General features: G+C 39.3%; 2 protein-coding genes across 9 annotated transcripts in view; one reads left to right on the top strand and one right to left on the bottom strand.

Annotated features, from left to right (window-relative positions):
- Positions 1–14,326, bottom strand: part of MTFR2 (mitochondrial fission regulator 2) — a 156,051-nt gene that overhangs the window by 69,103 nt on the left and 72,622 nt on the right. The window lies entirely within an intron of this gene.
- The window catches only part of PDE7B (phosphodiesterase 7B), a gene marked incomplete at both ends in the record, with an annotated part of 216,074 nt that overhangs the window by 192,787 nt on the left and 8,961 nt on the right, over positions 1–14,326 (top strand). Inside the window, 3 exons of the mRNA XM_082634096.1 lie at positions 4,695–4,786; positions 9,990–10,134; positions 12,330–12,426. Of these exons, the coding sequence (XP_082490222.1) occupies positions 4,695–4,786; positions 9,990–10,134; positions 12,330–12,426 (334 nt within the window). The remainder of the gene's footprint in view (positions 1–4,694; positions 4,787–9,989; positions 10,135–12,329; positions 12,427–14,326) is intronic.

The raw sequence follows: 14,326 nt of genomic DNA, 5'->3' as shown, positions 1-14,326 counted from the left end.
TCAAGCCTTCGCTCTAATCTCACCTCTTACCCTGACTACTTTACCTTCCCCGTCCCACGCCTCCAGACTCTCAAATTCCCATTATTCTGCTCTGCTTTTCCTTCTTTCCATGCATTTGCTATCTTCTGGATGCTATACTTTTTTTTCCCGAAGTATTTCTTGTGCTTATTGTTTATTATCTCTCTCTCTCTCTCTATCCCTGCTACCTCTAGTTCTCTGTCTCTTTTGTTCAGATATATTCCAAGCACATACTACAGTGCCTGGAACATAGTAAGTGTTCAGTATGTTTGCCGAATGAAATCAAGTAATTTGTTCAGTTATATACTTAGCAAATTAATAGAAAGCACTTTCTCTGTGCAAGGCACACAGTTGAGTGGCTACAAAAGGAACGAGGCAGGGTTCCTGCTCACATACAGTTTATAATCTAGTAAGAACAGGAAGTACATACACAACTGTCACATACATCAACGGAACCGAGACCAGCTGGGCTCAGGACTTGAGGAATGCCGAGAAAAAGAGCTATAGGACTCAGAGGAGGGCAAGTTCACCTCTAACTGGACTCATTCCAGGTGGCTTTGTGGATGGAGTGTTTGAATGGGACTTTGGAAGACAGGGTTTAGTTTGATAAGGAAACATAGAGGAGTTTGAGGAACATAAACTACCTTGAAAGTCATGAAAGTGGCAAAAGGAAAGGACATTTTCATGTATTAATAATTTAATAATGTCAATAATAAGTTATAGTTTTATTAATATGGTGTCATTTATTTGGACTATAAGACCTTTGTAGGAAAGGAAAGGTAAAGGTATTCAATTATCTCAAACATATAGGAACAGAATGATAGTTGGGACAATTTTTAAGGAGCACTGAATACCGAGCTAAGGAGTTAAGCTTAATTTATCTGATAGGACACCAAGGTAGAGTTTGGAGCAGGGCATGGGAGAAGGCAGATGGCACAATCATATTGAAGTTAGGTGAGCTCCTTGAGGGCCGCAATTTTGTCTTATTCACCTTTAGAACCCCAGTGCCTGCCATGGCACCTGGCATATTAGGAGGTGTTCAAAAAAATATTAGTTTATATTTCAACCAATGATTAGGGAGATGGTAAAAAATTTTGTCAAGTAAACAAGTCACATTCTGGAAGTTGGAGAGAGGATGAATAGAAGGAAGGATAACTAAGGATAATAAAGCACTAAAATATGGTCACTTCAGTGAAAGGAAGGGATGGGTATAAGAGACGCCATGATGGAAGAACCAACAGAACTCAGAGAGTGTTCAGTTGCGAGGGTCGAGAGTGGCTGAAGGATGAATTCTCCCCCAAGACAATCTAAATCTCCTCAACTCACGACACACTCAAACTACAAGATTTTTTGAAGTGACACCAAATTTGGAGGTATGTGCAAAGATTCCAGTGTGGATTTAGAAACTAACATCTAATTAAAACAATCAACCATTGACTTTTAAAGCAGCAACTATAGATGATTTGGGGGAAAATTAAGTATAACTGTAGGCATTCATAAATGTCAGGCTTCTGAATGCTTGGATGTGGGTGAACAGAGGTAATTCTTGGGAGACAGCAAGTGGAGGTATGCAAAGCTTAGGTCTTGATGCCTGGCAGACCTGGGTTGAAGGCCTTTCTCAGCTACTGACTAGCTATGTGGCCTCTCAGAGAAGCCTGGAGTTTTACTTGCTGCGAGTTAATGATTAAAACAGTAGACAGTTATGTGAGAATTCAGTGAGATCATGTAAAGGGCCTGGCACACAGTGGGTGCTTCAGAAATGTTAATCCCCCCTCCCTAAACTGCCTTTCTTTTCTTCTTCTGCATCCAGTGGAGTACCCCTACCTCCAACACAATTCTGGCCAAAACATACTTTTATGTATAATGACAGCTCCATGAAAGGTTGTGTTTGTAATATGTATGCTGTTTTCTTTTATTCTGTGCCAGCTTCCAGGCCCCCTCTGTTTCCTCCCATTTTCCTGGTGCTCATCTCCAAATATGGTTTCACCAGCAAATTTCCCAAGTATCCGTTTATTCTGTCTTCAGGAAGATTATTAATGAAGATGTTAAGTCAGGCTGGCATAAATAACAATGCTTAAGGCAATTCTCCAGACGCTTTTGTTCCACTCAACAGGGATATGGCGTCATTTATCATTAGGTCTTGTTACAGTTTTCCGGCCCCTTGAAAAACTCACGTGAGGGCACTCATGTCACATCTACTTGAATTAGTCTTACAAGTGAATGCTCATGAGTGACTGAATTAAATGTCACAGCAGGGATAGAACATCTGTGACATCACACTAACCTATCACTCTCTGCTCTCATAAATCTTTACAATCAAAACAAATTAGTCTAGTATGTTATTTCTCATAAACATTGTCTTCTGCTGTGTGTAGCTCATGCCCAAAAGGAGATAATAGACTGGTTGATAAAAGTAACAAAATCTCATCACAGGTTCAAACCTGGTCAAGTGGTGCGTAAGGAATAATGACTCCTTGGCAAAGAGAAATGAATGGCAGTAGAACAGCCTGTACAGAGAGTCGGAATAAGACTCCAGCTCGTGAAACTCATTCTACAAAGTCCTGGGGAGAAATCATGACCTGGTTTTAGAACCAAGAATAGTTGCAGTTTTCTTGAACTTGTTTTTTCCTAATAGACCCTAGATTGTGTCACTCCTGGGGAATTCTCTTTTCCCATTTGCTGAAAAAGTTGAGCATTACACGGATGGCACAGATATAGTGGCAAGAGGAGTGGGGTTGCATAATGATGGAGTAGTTTTCAGTCTCTGTCCTGGCTCCATCAGTCTCCATAGTATTTTCCTTGCTTCTTTCCCCTCACTTTTTTTAATTGTGGCAAAATACACATAATATAAAATTTACCATCTTAACCCTTTTTCAGTGTACAATTCAGTGGTACTAAGTACATTTGCACTGTTGTGCAGTCATCACCCCAGTCAAGCTCTAGAATTCATCTTGCAAAGCTGAAACTCTGTACCCACAAAACAATGTTGTGTTGGCTCAAATATTCATTCGGGTTTGTCCATAAGATGGTGCGGAAAAACTCAAACGAACTTTTTGGCCAATCCAATAACTCCCTATTCCCTCAGCTCCCCTGGCAACTGCCACTGTTTTTGTCTCCATGAATCTGAATCTGACTATTTTAGGTACCTCATATAAGCAGAATCACACAATTGCCCCCTACTTTTTTCAACTTAAATATAGTTGATATACAATATTGTATGTTACAGGTGTACACTATAGTGATTCACAGTTTTCAAAGGTTATACTCCAGTATAGCCAATTACAAAATATTGGCTATATTCCCTGTGCTGTACAATATATCTTGTAGCTTATTTTAGACATAATAGTTTGTACCTCTTAATCCCTTTCCCTTACATTTCCCCTCCCCGCTTCCCTCTCCCCATTGGTAACCACTAGTTTATTCTCTACATCTGTGAGTCTGTTTCTTTTTCGTTTTATTCACCAGTTTGTTGTAATTTTTTTTAGATTCCATACATAAGTGATATCTCTGTCCTTGTCTTTCTCTGTCTGACTTATTTCACTTAGCATAATGCCCTCCAAGTCCATCCATGTTGCTGCAAATGGCACAATTTCATTATTTTCTGTGGCTGAGTAGTATTCCATTGTGTGTGTGTGTATGTATGTATGTGTGTGTGTGTGTATATATATATATATATATATATGTATACACACACCACATATATATGTATGTATATACACCACATCTTCTTTGTCCATTCATCTGTTGATGGAAACTTAGGTTGCTTCCATGCCTTGACAGTTTAGCCTCACTTTTAATAAATGCTATCTTCCTGTATTTTTTGTAAGTTTACAACACCTCTTGAAACAAAATGGAGAATGAATAAATAAATAAGAAAATAAAGGGAAAAGATTCCTTGGGGACTAGAAGAGTTCTATTCTCTGTAAATGAAGTCAGTGGTAAGGCCATAATGTTTGCTAATATAGAACAAAACACAATAGGTTGTAAGAAATATTCATTATTTAAATGGTTAGCTAATGTTCAGACAGACAGCATACTTAAGGTCAAAGGAGAGATTGGATGTAGTAGAGGTTTCCACAAAGGAAGCAATATCAAGAGAGTTGAACAAGGAAGCAACTGTAGATTCAAACCCAGACCTAATGGGCTAAGTGCCGATATACTGATCACGAAGATTATTGACAGTCGTTCTCAGACTTTAGTGTCCACAATAATAAATCGCCACAAAGCCACAGACTGCATTGACTGGGGCGCATATCACACCGGAGGTTGGGAGGCCTGCCTCTGTTCTGTCGAGTAGTGTGATTGTGGACTATATTATGCACATAGCCCTACGGTATCCATTACTACCTACTTTTACTGCCTCACTTTCTTTCTTCTACACTGTTACCTGAATGCGCTTTCAAAACCAGACAGAGACAGGACTGCGGCTGCTAGAAATAGACCCGCATTCAGCCCTCTGGTGGAAGGTCAGCGGGGCCTTGACCCCACACACACTATTATTATAGCCTTGAGAATAGGCCTGCGGTGGTTTTATTTTGTATTTCCGCTCTGCTTCTATGTCATCAGGTACCAACTGGCCAGAGGGAAAATACTGGCCTCCACGGAGCTGTGTTCAGCGAGAGAGATCGGTATCTGGCTTCTCCCCCATTTATAGTTTTAATTTTCTTTCTTTCTAGAATATGTCTGTGCTGGAGAATCACCACTGGCGATCTACGATCGGCATGCTACGAGAATCGAGACTTCTGGCTCACTTGCCAAAGGAAATGACGTAAGTGGCGTAGAGATGAAACATACCGATGTCCACACATTAGAGATAAGCCACTTTCTCTTGGGCTTGAGACCGCCAGGGTTAATGGCAGGGAGCCAGCCCACTGTGCTTCCGGCCCGTGCTGCCTTGGTTGCCTATCAGAGGAGATGTGGTGTCAGTTACAGCAACCCAGAAACCAGAATCCCTCTGTGAACCCTGAAAGGGCCTGGAGAGTGTAGGACCTAACGTCAGGAAAAGAGATAATAAACAGCTCTCAGCTTTCACACTCTTCAGCATCAACGCTGTGCTTTGCCAAATTCCTGTCTTTTATGTTAGCAAAATTGTCCTCCTGTGTAGATCCAAATAATAAATATTTATCAAGAAGGAACACAGGAGTTCCCAAGCTAGATTGAAGCCTAGTTCAATAAAGCGTGTTTTGTTATTGCCAGTCTTAGCAAAAGGAGAAGTCAGGAATTCTTTTCTAAAATGTCTTTTGTTAAGTAACTGAATTGGCCCCAGCAATTTTTTTCACCAGGAATTTACCTATGTCTCTTGCATTTTAAACAGAAAGGGAAATACTAGTTTCCTGGTCCACTGTTCATTAGCCCGGGTATTTAGGTCGAGTCCTACTAAATCCAAGACCATGGCCTCATTTCCACCTGGCCTCAGTTTAGCTGCTGTACCATATTGGCCTTAATTTAGCTGCTGCACTGTCTTCCAAGGTCACCGCTAATTCCTATCTGTTTAATTCAAATGCACAGAACCCAGGGTAGCTAGGAGGGAAAAAGTAAATAGATCCCTGTACCATCTTTCTGAAGGGCACACAACTTAAGGTCAAGGACCACATGGTGTCTCTCGGTAAAGCAGGCGGGATGCTCTGGGCCCACAGGTTTACCCCTGGCACGCTGATTCTATCTCATGCTGTTCCCTAGCACCCAGAGGAAAGTGGAATTTGTAGAAGGAACTTCAATTCTGATAACATTTTACCCCCAAAACCAAATAAAACCCATCCTCACACATGGAACAAAAACTCGTGCCTTTTACTAAAACAATACATTGCAAAGATCGGAAGAATTAAGTGCAAAAAGAACTAAAAACTAGAGCAAAAAACCAAGAAGGAGGAGGAAGGAAGAGGTGAATGGTAAGGAAGCCAAAGAAAGAGAGAAGAAGAAGGGAAGGGAGGAGAAGGAGACAGGAAGGAACAGAACAACAGGAAAAAGGGAGGAGGAAGCTGGGACCAGATTTGTCCCTGTAACGCCCTCCTTAATCCTGCTCGTTGCTCAATATTCATTTCCTAAGATACTTCTACTCATCCCTATGGATTCCAAATAAAAATACTATATTTTTATATGTTTTTGTGGAACATAGTGTTATAAATTGCTTTTGCTAGAAGAAAAACTGTTATACAATAATATACGTGAAAGGACTTTATAATGAAATTTACAGTCATCCTTCTCATAGTGAGTATCCTATCCTCATGTAAATGCCTTCAAATCAGTTTTCTGATTCTGAAAGGTTAACCGTACACACTAAGGAAAAAATCAGAAAAGTATTAGTTTGCACCATATGAAGTTGCTTGTTTTTGAGAGCCCAGAACAGTAGAATAATGGCAGTTTCATATGATTCAACCTAATATGAAGAAGAAAAATGAGCTTACTGGTAATCCGGCAGTCCAGGAATAGTAAATGTTAACCTGGCTGGTTTGTTTCCTTTTAGTCTTTTTTTCAGTACAACTATATTTTAAAGAAATGGGGAAGTTATTTCATACAGTGTATGCCCTGCTATTTTTCACTTACTGTAAAGGTCTTTTTCCATATCATTAAACCTGCTACTAAAATAAAGTATTGCATTTCATTGCACCAAATTGTATTGACTATTGCCTATTGTTGGGAATTTAGATGATTTCCAAATTTATGTCATTACAAATAATGCTTAACAAGCATCCTTAAACATATATTTTTATCCCAAACTACAATATTCTATTTTCTCAGAAACTGTTTGTGGTTAGGAGTTATTGATCAGAAAGAAAGGTGTGAATTTTTAAGGTTCTTGTTGTATACTATCAAATTGCTTTTCCAAAAAGCGGTATCTACCTGTATTCCCATTGGTAGATTATGAGAAAAATCTACCAATGTACCATCACCAAAATTGAGTTTTATCTCTATTACCTTTTAAAAATATTTGCAGATTTGACAGAGAGAGAGAGAAAGAAAGAAAGAAAGAGAAGGAGAGAGAGAGAGATTCATTGATAACAAATGAGACTAAACATTTTTCATGTATTTACTGGCCACTGTTATTTCTTTAGGGAACAAAATTTTGCGTTTGATCTTTTCTTATTTTCTTATGAGTGTTGTTATTCATTTGTAAGAAGTTTTTGTATTTTAACTACAGTAACCATTTGTTATATGTTGTAAGTATTATTTGAAGCTTTTAGTTTGCCTTTTAACCTCGTTCATGAAACATTTCACCTAACTAAAATAGTTATGTTTCCTGGTTATAAATTTAATAAATATTCATATTTTTAAAGAATTCATACAATATTGAAAATTATGTTTTAAGTGAAAATCATTCATAATTCCCCTATATGTCTTTCCAAATTCTTCTCTATGACCATAGAGATCATGTCTTACATACTTTGTATCCTGCTTTTTAACATAACAATAAAACATGGTATTTTTCCATGTCAATAAATATAGCTATACATCATCATTATGAAATAATTGCATAGTATGCTTGTAACATGGTTCATTTAACCAATCTCCTATTTATGAATTCTTATGAGATTTTTCTCCCTAGAATGTTTCATTATTTTAAACAACAATAGGATAAACATTCTCATAACATATATCTTTACTAACTGTATCTTTACTAACATGTTCATAGTAAATTTGTAGATGAACTGTTGGTCAAATTATTTATATTTATTGCTTTTAACACTAATTCCTAAATTACCCTTCAGGAACACTGCACCAATTTACACTCTGGCTAACAGAGAATAAGAAGGAAGATTTCCCCATATCGTCAACAGCATTAAGTATCACAATCATTAATTAATTCATCATATTATTTAGCAGTTACTTTTAATCCATGCCAATAAAAGTGTGGGAAATAGTATCACATAGCTGTTTTAATATTTTTTGTTATACTAAGAATATTTAATATCTTTTCATATTTTGGGAACATTTTAAATTTCTTTTGTGAATTGCCTGTTTTCTGAGATTATTTCTAATGTCCAGAAGTAGGTTAAAGATGTGTATGTGGCTTAAAAACAAAAATGTTAATGATGAAACTATAAAGCTTTTAGAATATAATGTAGGGGAATATTTTCATCAGAGGTAGGAAGGATTTCTTAAATAGGAGAAAAATATTAACCTAAATAAAAATATTTATAGGTTAAGCTATATTAAAAATTAAGACTTCCTTTCGTCAAAAGACATCATAAAGAAAACAGAAAGACCAGCCACAGAGTGAGAGAAGATATTTGCAACACATAAGTGACAAAAGACCATTATTGAAAATATATTAAAAACTCTTAGAAGCAATAAGCAAAACAGAAACCACCCTATAGAATAGTAGGTAACGACTAGAATAGAAACTTCACCAAAAAAATAGAAATGGCCAATAAACACATGAAAATATGTCCAACCTCATTAGTTATCAAGGAAATTCATATTAAGATTATAATGAGTTGCGTGACATTGGCAAATGGGCAAAAAAAAATGTAAAGTGTAAGACCATAAAGCAATGAGAACCTCATCTATTACTGTTTGGGGTGTAAATTTATACAACTGTTTTGGAAATAATCAGCAATATCTAAGAAATTGAAGATGAGCATCTCTGTGATCCAATAATTTTATTCCTGGATATAGTCCCTAGAGAAACTTTGCGCATGTGTAACTGGAGGTACATGAGGGTGTTTATTGTGTCATTTTTTCCATAGTAGTCAAAAGCTAGAAACTACTCAAGTTACCATCAAAAGTAGAACAGATAGATACATTGAAGTATAGTCCTACAATAGGATACAATATAATCAAGAAAATGGATGAACGACAGCTCACACATCAACTTAGGTGACTTTCAAAAATATGTTAGGCTAAAGAAGCAAGTCACAAACTGATACTTATCACATAACAACGTGCAAAAGCAGTTAAAGTTAAACCATATTATTTAAACATGCATACACAGGTGGTAAAATTGTTATAAATAGCAAGGAAATTATTAAAACAAAGGTCAAGAGAGTGGTTACTTCAGGGGTTGAGGGGAGGTGGGGTTGGGTGAGAGACACAGTGAGGACCTTCTGGGGTACTGGCAGGCAACGATCTTGACCTGGATGGTGACTGTAAGATGTTTATTTGATATTTATTCATTAAATTGTATATGTGTACTCTATGCTCTCTACTTAAGTATACTTCACTTTTAAAGGTGAATTTTAAAAATAGGTATGGATATTCCTCCCATTGACTACTTTCCATATGTGAGGAAAAGCTCTGATTTGTTTTATTTTTCCAAAATATCCCATTTTCCATATACCATCTGTTGACCAATATATTGCTTGACCACTGCTTTTTTTTTTTTTGCATCTCTGTATTTCTTTACCTTTTTTTTTTTTTTACATCTTTGGAGTATAATTGCTTTACAATGGTGTGTTATTGACCACTGCTTTTTAATGGTGCCTTAATCAACTGTGATTCTTTTTTAAGTTCCAGTATCTCTTTCCAACCTATCAGTTTTGTTCCCTTGATGGGTCTTTCCATTCCACAGAATCAGTCGCTATTACTGTCTTCATTACTGTTACTATTATCATGCCCATTTCTCTCCCCATGCAAATCTTAAAGTTTGAGTTGGTTTGAACTCCATAAAAAGCACAATTCAAATGCCTGTGATTCTGTGAGTCTTTCTGTGTCCTCCTTAAAACATACATTTCTCGTTGGCTTTCTATCTTCCCACCCATAGGAACCATGGGAATGTATAAACTGCCACAACTCTGTTCACCCATGGTTTCAATCTCTCTGTAGCCAGTCCTTGACATACATCCCATCCAAGGACAGAAATGATGGTGGGTGAAAGAATCACCCTCGGGCTGCAAGGACTGGGATTCTGTGTAATAAACAGAATCAGGGGCAGAAATGAGAGCACAAGCCACCTGATGATGACAGAATCAACCACCCTCCTCAAAGGAATTTGCTTTGTGTGTGTGTTTTCTCTTTCATTCTTGTGGATGCAGACAGGATATTGAACAGCAGCTGGGCTCCTTGATCTTGGCAACAGACATCAACAGACAGAATGAATTTTTGACCAGATTGAAAGCTCACCTCCACAATAAAGACTTAAGACTGGAGGATGTACACGACAGGCACTTTATGCTTCAGGTAAACAACAGCAACAAAAAGAAGTCATTATCCTCACTGGGTATAACACTTAAGGACACGATCCATCATTTTAATGCATCTGAGAAGAAATATCTCTCATGGTATAAGCTAGAGCGGTGACCTACTTTATTAAAAACTTTGAGACACATGAAATTTTTAAGTGGTTTCCAAGCACGTAAAATCTGGGTTTCACGTCAGTAAGTTGATAATATCTCATTTTTCCTTGTTTGGTAACTGCTTCACCACAACGTAGCCCTGCTGTGTAGTTGCATGCAATAAGAATCTACCACTGGGGCTTCCCTGGTGGCGCAGTGGTTGAGAGTCCGCCTGCCAATGCAGGGGACACGGGTTCGTGCCCTGGTCCGGGAGGATCCCACATGCCGCAGAGCGGCTGGGTCCGTGAGCCATGGCTGCTGGGCCTGCGCGTCTGGAGCCTGTGCTCCACAGCGGGAGAGGCCACAACAGTGAGAGGCCCACGTACCGCAAAAAAAAAAAAAAAAAAAAAAAAAGAATCTACCACATTTTGTGGCTTGATATAAAGCTGATCACTGTCACACCTGTGCAATGTAGAAAACTGTTTCTTTAATACAAAAGTATATTATGTTAACCATAGTACTAACAAAAATTGAAAAACGAGTATCCTTTCTTTACCTAAAGCCTATTTAATTAAACTCTGCTTTACTTCCTTTTACTACCTTAACTCATATTTTCATCTGAGGCTCAGACGTGTTTACCTAGTCTTATCATTTTTAGGCACCAATAAATAAATGATTTTAAGTTTAATTGAATGAATTGAATCATATCAAGCCCAGCCCTTTCTGCTTCCTTCCATGGCAAAAAGCCATTTGTGAAGTAAGAAAGAACAAGATGAGAAGTGGACCTTGGAAGCAGAAGTCTGACCTGGTATCCAAACCAGAGCCTTTTGCTCGATCTTCCATTTTCTCTCATTTTCCTTCTTTCCTTTTGGCACAAAAGACTGAATGGGTGAATCCCGGATGCATCTAGATAGGCCAGCTTTAACCACGGACGTGGACCTGCACGTGGGAGACTGAACCATACCGTTGTTTTCCCTTCCATGCCTTCAGGCTGCCTTCGGAAGCTGTCCAACTGCTCCATCCTTTTAAGGAAACACCCTCCTCCCAGCTGTAAAACTGTATCTCCCTCCTTCTTTTTTCCCGAACTAGTCTTCTCGTCCCTGAGTGCCGCAGACGCCTGATTTTAGAGACCCAAGCCTAGTTGTGAGTAGCTGAAAGATTTGGCCTGGACACTTGCATTTCAAAAGGAACGCTTGCTAACACACACGACTCCCTCAAGGGTGGAACCTGGAGAGGACTTCTGCCCCTGAGCTACTCCAACATGTACTGGTGTCCCCATTCACCGGGAAGTAAAGAACCAGCCAGGTTTGCAACTGGACATGATTCAGGCTCTCCCAGACCCCAGCAATGCTAGCAGTCCTGTGATCCCAAAGAACTTGGTCCAAACCGACAGGCCTTGCTGATGGACGGGCCACCAGAAGCCCATCTGGGCAGTGGGCTCTTGGCAGTTGTAGTTAAGGGGGAGAACTGACTTCTCTGGAAATCCAAGGAAACCCTCCTAGGGTCAGCGTCTCTGACAAAAGCTGGTATCCCAGATGCAGAAGAGTGTGAGCAAAGCCAAGAAGGCCCAGATTTATCTCTGCAAACCAAATACTCCTAGGCTTGATATGACTTAGCTCCCTGGCTGGCAGTCTGAGCTTGTTCACACTCACACACATGGGCATATAAATGCAAACACAAATAATTTAATGTATGCACTTGGTCAGTGTGGCCACTGTGAGAGTGAGGTCCCAATGATCTCACTTGAGCCTGGCTGGGGCCCCTGCGGCCTGCCTGCCCACAAGGAGTGGAGCCACAGAAGGAGCCAGGCCACGGCTTTCCTTGGCCTGCCTGCCCCAAGTCTCCTCCAGGTAGCTCCGTGTCCTTGGACGATGGCTCTTCTCTCCTTCTCACTGCTATAAAGTGGGAGTTCTGAATGAAGGTTTTGTGCGGTGATGAATAAGTGCTGTTTCCTGAAGAGGCACGTCAGGGAAGCCTCTATAAATACAGGCCTGGTACCATGAGGCCGACTGGCAGGTCTGATGGCCCCTTGGGCTTGGGGTGCATTTGCTGCTCAAAGATCATCCTCTGACCATCTCTCCCTGCCCTGTCATTTCTCAGATTGCCTTGAAGTGTGCTGACATTTGCAATCCTTGTAGAATCTGGGAGATGAGCAAGCAATGGAGTGAAAGGGTCTGTGAAGAATTCTACAGGCAAGGTTAGTAGTGATCCGACAGCTGACTTTTCATTGCCCCTTCTCCTTTCAGGCATTTATCCTAATAAAACAGGAAATGGATCATCTATCATGACATTTGTTCTTTCATCAACTCTTATTATCCCAGCCTTTCTCTTTAACCCTCTTGCGAACCATCCAGCCCTTTTCTGGAAATAATTTGAAAATATTAATAAATAACACTGATTTACCATGGAAACAGGCAATAATGAGGTACAGTAAAAATGAGCAAAAGGGGGATATATATATACATATATATATATATATATATATATATAATTTGTTAATGGTTTTTCTCTGTGGATACAAGAATGTGCAGGACGGTTTGATTTTTACTCTGACCTTCATTTTTATGAGCTGAACACAGCCTAAAGGCTAAATGCCATTTGGGATCAATGTTTTCCACTCTGACAGAAGGACTTAGACTTTTTTTATATTCCTTTCCCTCACTTTCTTAAATAAAGTGAATAATGAAATAGAGTACAGCTGGCCAGTGTTCATCCTCTCAAATATATACAGTGAAAAGGCAAGTGGCCCCAAGTTAGGGTATAAATTTTAAGAGATTAACCTCATTCAGAAGTAAAGCAATGAATTAACAGCAGGATCTGGATGTTGGGTGGGACCTTGGCCTTGAACCACAGCTTGTTTCTTCAGGCCGGGTTTCAGTGCTCAGGATGTTTTTTCAGGCACAACAGTGCCCTGATGTTAGTGACAGGATCAGGTCTGAGAGGCTGAGAACAAATAAAGCCTGAAGTGTCCCACATACCAGTGCTGTGGGGAGGTCAAGTAGCAACAGTGAGCCTTTTGGAGAAGCCTCCGTAGAAAGATGTGTCAGTGACACTGAGATGGTCCCAAAGACAGAAGACAAAGCAGAACGGATAGGGTTCATGTGGGACCAGAAGGCTCTGCTCTCCATCTCTTTCCTTTGAGTAAAAGCACTCATGGAGCTCCCTCTCTATGTACTTTCACTTCAAATGAGTGTGAGTCGTTAGAAAACAAAAGGACAGTTCTAGTTGCCCATGATACAAAATCTCCACTGAGAGAAAAACAAAAGGAAATATGATGAACTTAGAGCAAGGAGGTTTCAGGTTAGATAAGATAAATACTTTCTTTACTATAGGATACAGACAATATGGAAATAGCATAGCGAGAAAAGGGCTGGGATCTTCATCCTTGATCAAGCAGTGATTCTACTCTGTCCCTCTTGGTTTTGACTCAGTCATGCGTTCTTGTTGGCACTGATTGGAGTTTAACCCTTTCATTTGCTTATCTTGAACCCTATTTGGATTATGAACAGCTTGGGGCCTGGACCATGTCCCCTGGGCAGATGCTAAGGCCACAGAGCTGGTGAGTAGAAGTTGTTAACTAAGTAGAGTCAGTGGGATCTACCAATAAAGGTAATCTGTAAGATGTCTTGGCAAAAACTTGTCCTCATAATAATATGCATGTGCAGCATCATAAGATAGAACAACCTAGAATATTTGTAACTCTGATCACTAAAGGTGAGCTTTCAAACACTTTGCTCTAGCATGTTTCCTAGCAGAGAAAGGAGAATTCAGAGGGCATGTCGGGTCCTTTTTATTTAATAGCCTTATGGTCTAGCAGAAGTTCAGCTTATTTAAGAGAAGACCAGACTCTCTGGTTATCCAAACTTCTTGTCCTCCATACTGAATTAATTTTTTATAAATTCTATAAAGCACCATTTGTATCATTTTGGTTTGGTTCTTTCAGTTTAGGATTTGGGCTTCCACAGACTGCTAATAGTCCCAGCCAAAGTATCTTTAATGATTTGTGATGCTGAACAAAGGAAAAACCCTAAAATCAAGGTCAGGGACAGAAGGGGAAAGGAAGATGAGATCCCATGAATTAGGAAGACAGTGTTAAA

Source organism: Mesoplodon mirus, assembly GCF_964341445.2.
Source record: "Mesoplodon mirus genome assembly, chromosome: 10".
In the NCBI taxonomy this organism is placed as follows: Eukaryota; Metazoa; Chordata; class Mammalia; order Artiodactyla; family Ziphiidae; genus Mesoplodon; species Mesoplodon mirus.
The sequence above is the reverse complement of the archived record's forward strand: the minus strand, read 5'-3'. Positions and strand labels throughout refer to the sequence as shown.